Source organism: Diospyros lotus, chromosome 12, assembly GCF_014633365.1.
Source record: "Diospyros lotus cultivar Yz01 chromosome 12, ASM1463336v1, whole genome shotgun sequence".
NCBI classification, from domain to species: Eukaryota; Viridiplantae; Streptophyta; class Magnoliopsida; order Ericales; family Ebenaceae; genus Diospyros; species Diospyros lotus.
In genome coordinates, this window is record NC_068349.1 from 30,488,259 (window position 1) to 30,490,575 (window position 2,317).

The 2,317-nt window shown below is 48.0% G+C and overlaps 1 protein-coding gene across 1 annotated transcript; it reads right to left on the bottom strand.

Annotated features, from left to right (window-relative positions):
- Positions 1 to 221: 221 nt before the first annotated feature.
- LOC127787449 (protein DUF642 L-GALACTONO-1,4-LACTONE-RESPONSIVE GENE 2-like) lies at positions 222 to 2,074 on the bottom strand. Its single transcript, XM_052315502.1, has 3 exons — positions 1,750 to 2,074; positions 1,094 to 1,591; positions 222 to 1,008 (listed from the first exon to the last, which is right to left on the bottom strand). Exons 1-3 carry the CDS (start codon positions 1,835 to 1,837, stop codon positions 488 to 490), a joined length of 1,107 nt encoding a protein of 368 aa, XP_052171462.1. The 5' UTR covers positions 1,838 to 2,074; the 3' UTR covers positions 222 to 487.
- Positions 2,075 to 2,317: the final 243 nt, after the last annotated feature.

Here is a 2,317-nt window from a genome sequence, read left to right on the forward strand (position 1 = left end):
ATGTAACAAGAGTAGTAATGATTTTGTCATAACACATAATTAGAAACTAAAGTCGCTTTTGGCATTGAATTAATTCAATTCTAAACACGATGAAAGAAAGAAGAAACAACAAATTTGTTCTCCTACATATCGAACAAACCAAAGTGGGGATGCAAAAAGAGATAACCCGTCTCTCATTTTATCGAGCAAATATTACGTCACGCGATACAAATAACATAATATTCTTTAAAATATATATATATATATATAGCGCATTCCCCATGAAAGAAGTTTGTAACTTTAAAATAAGTTTTGAGACTCAACTTCCAAGTTTTTAGTACATTAAGTGTAGGCTGTCTATAATCTAACAGTACCTAATAGCAATAGATTAAATAACTCTCTCAACAGAGTACGAACGAACATTAATGAATCTCTCGTGGATTGTGGTCTGATTAACAGAAGACAAGGTTCCATATCTAAATCAACTTCCAAAGCAAACCCATCAATCTTATGCGATACGGAAGACCTCAACTTGATCCAGAACAGGTCCGCACAGAGCTCCCATGTCGTGAGCGCTGGTGTGATAGTACGAGCTGAAGAAGGTGAGCCTTGTCCGGATGGAAAGGGCTTTGAACTTGAGGCTCGCCGTCTTGAATTTCCCCAGTCCCTGCGACTCGAAGGGCGCCTTTACCGTCGCGTTTCCGGCGAACGCCTCCACCATCATCGATCCGTGGCAGCCGTTCTTCGCGTCTCCGAGGGCGAAGCTCAGCTTATAGATCTGGTTCGGGACCGTTCTGATCACCTGCGCGATGGCGCTCTCCCTCCCCGAGACCAGTTCAATCGCCGCCACGCCGAACGGCACGTTGAAGTGCCTCTTGTCGATGAACTTCACCGCCTTTAGGGATTCGATGATCCAGCCGGGGAGAGGGGAGGTCAGATCTTCCTGCTTCGGCGGCAGCAGAACGCCGTTCGAGCTGTTAAGCAGCCGGTGCGGCCCCTCCTCGAAACCCTCGTTTCTCACCAAATTGCCTGAGAGAAGACGAAGAAGAAATAAAGGAATGGATCACGCGTGGTTCGGTTTCAATATATGACTACGACTACGAGATGCACATACCTCGAGCGGGTCTCGGAGGGAAGAGCTCTTTGATGGCGACGGCGTCGAGGAGGGGGCCGCAGCTGGGATCCTCCTGAACGCCGGTGTTGTGGAAGATGACGGTGGCGAGATCAGAGGCCGCTCGGAAGCCCCAGGCGTAGGTGTCGCCGCCGTTGCTGCTGTAGAGAGTTTGGAGGGGCAGGTCGCCGACCTGCGGCGGGACGGAGACTCGGAGAACCTCGTCTTGGGCGCAAGTCCTCGATGCGCCGAACGTGAGGGCGTAGAGAGCACCTTTTTTGACGGGGATTGTCTGGGAGATGGAGGCCTCGTTGCCCAGCCGGACGGCGTGGACGCCATGGTTGACGGCGAAGTACATTCCGCCGGGCTGCGGACCGCCGGAGATATACTCGACCCGGCCCTTGATTACCCATTTGGGGAGGGAGTGTTTTCCTTGGATCAGCGTCTTCTTGAGGTTGGCTTTGCTAGGTGCCTCTTCGAAGTTGCCATTTGGGAGCAGCCCTGAGGATGAAAACAAGGGTCAAGACACAGGACGCCATTAACGACGTATTCGAAGCTCAGATCGATGAATCAGAAACAGGACAGAATGTAAATACCAAAGAACACTACTCTAATTAAGAAGTGAGATGAACTTAAGGAGGTGGGATTTGGGATGTTACCTTCAAGAACAGGCGGCGCTGCAAAAGCAAATGCAGTGAACTGGAAGCAGAAAGCAAGAAGAACCGAGCTCAGCACAGCCATTCTCATCTGGAGAAAGAACTGGAGGGCCAGCACCAGGAGAGGGAAGATCAGATAAGATCAGATGGGTTTTAGGGCTTCCATGCCTTGCATTTTATATGCAAGAGAGAGAGAGAGAGAGGGGTATGATGGGTCTGTCTGTCACCTATGCCTGCAGTGCAGTCTGAGGCTGTGAGTTTCTCATTCGAGGAACTGAACTTTCTCCTCAATTCATGCAAACTAGTCTGTCTGTTATCCTCCTCTTTCCAGTCTCCACTGTTTCAGTATTATTATTTTTCTCAGATAATTACAAAACTTACTAAGATTTGAAGATTTACGTCTTTATTTTTCCATACTATAAAACCTTACTACTAAAACTAAATCAAATGGCATTTGGGGATAGCATTAGCAGCTAATCAATAATCATATTCAAGTGTTTAGTCTCAGCGACGGATAGATGTGTGTTTTGGTTGAAAGTGTAAATGAAGGGTGGGGCCCCTCTTGTTATTG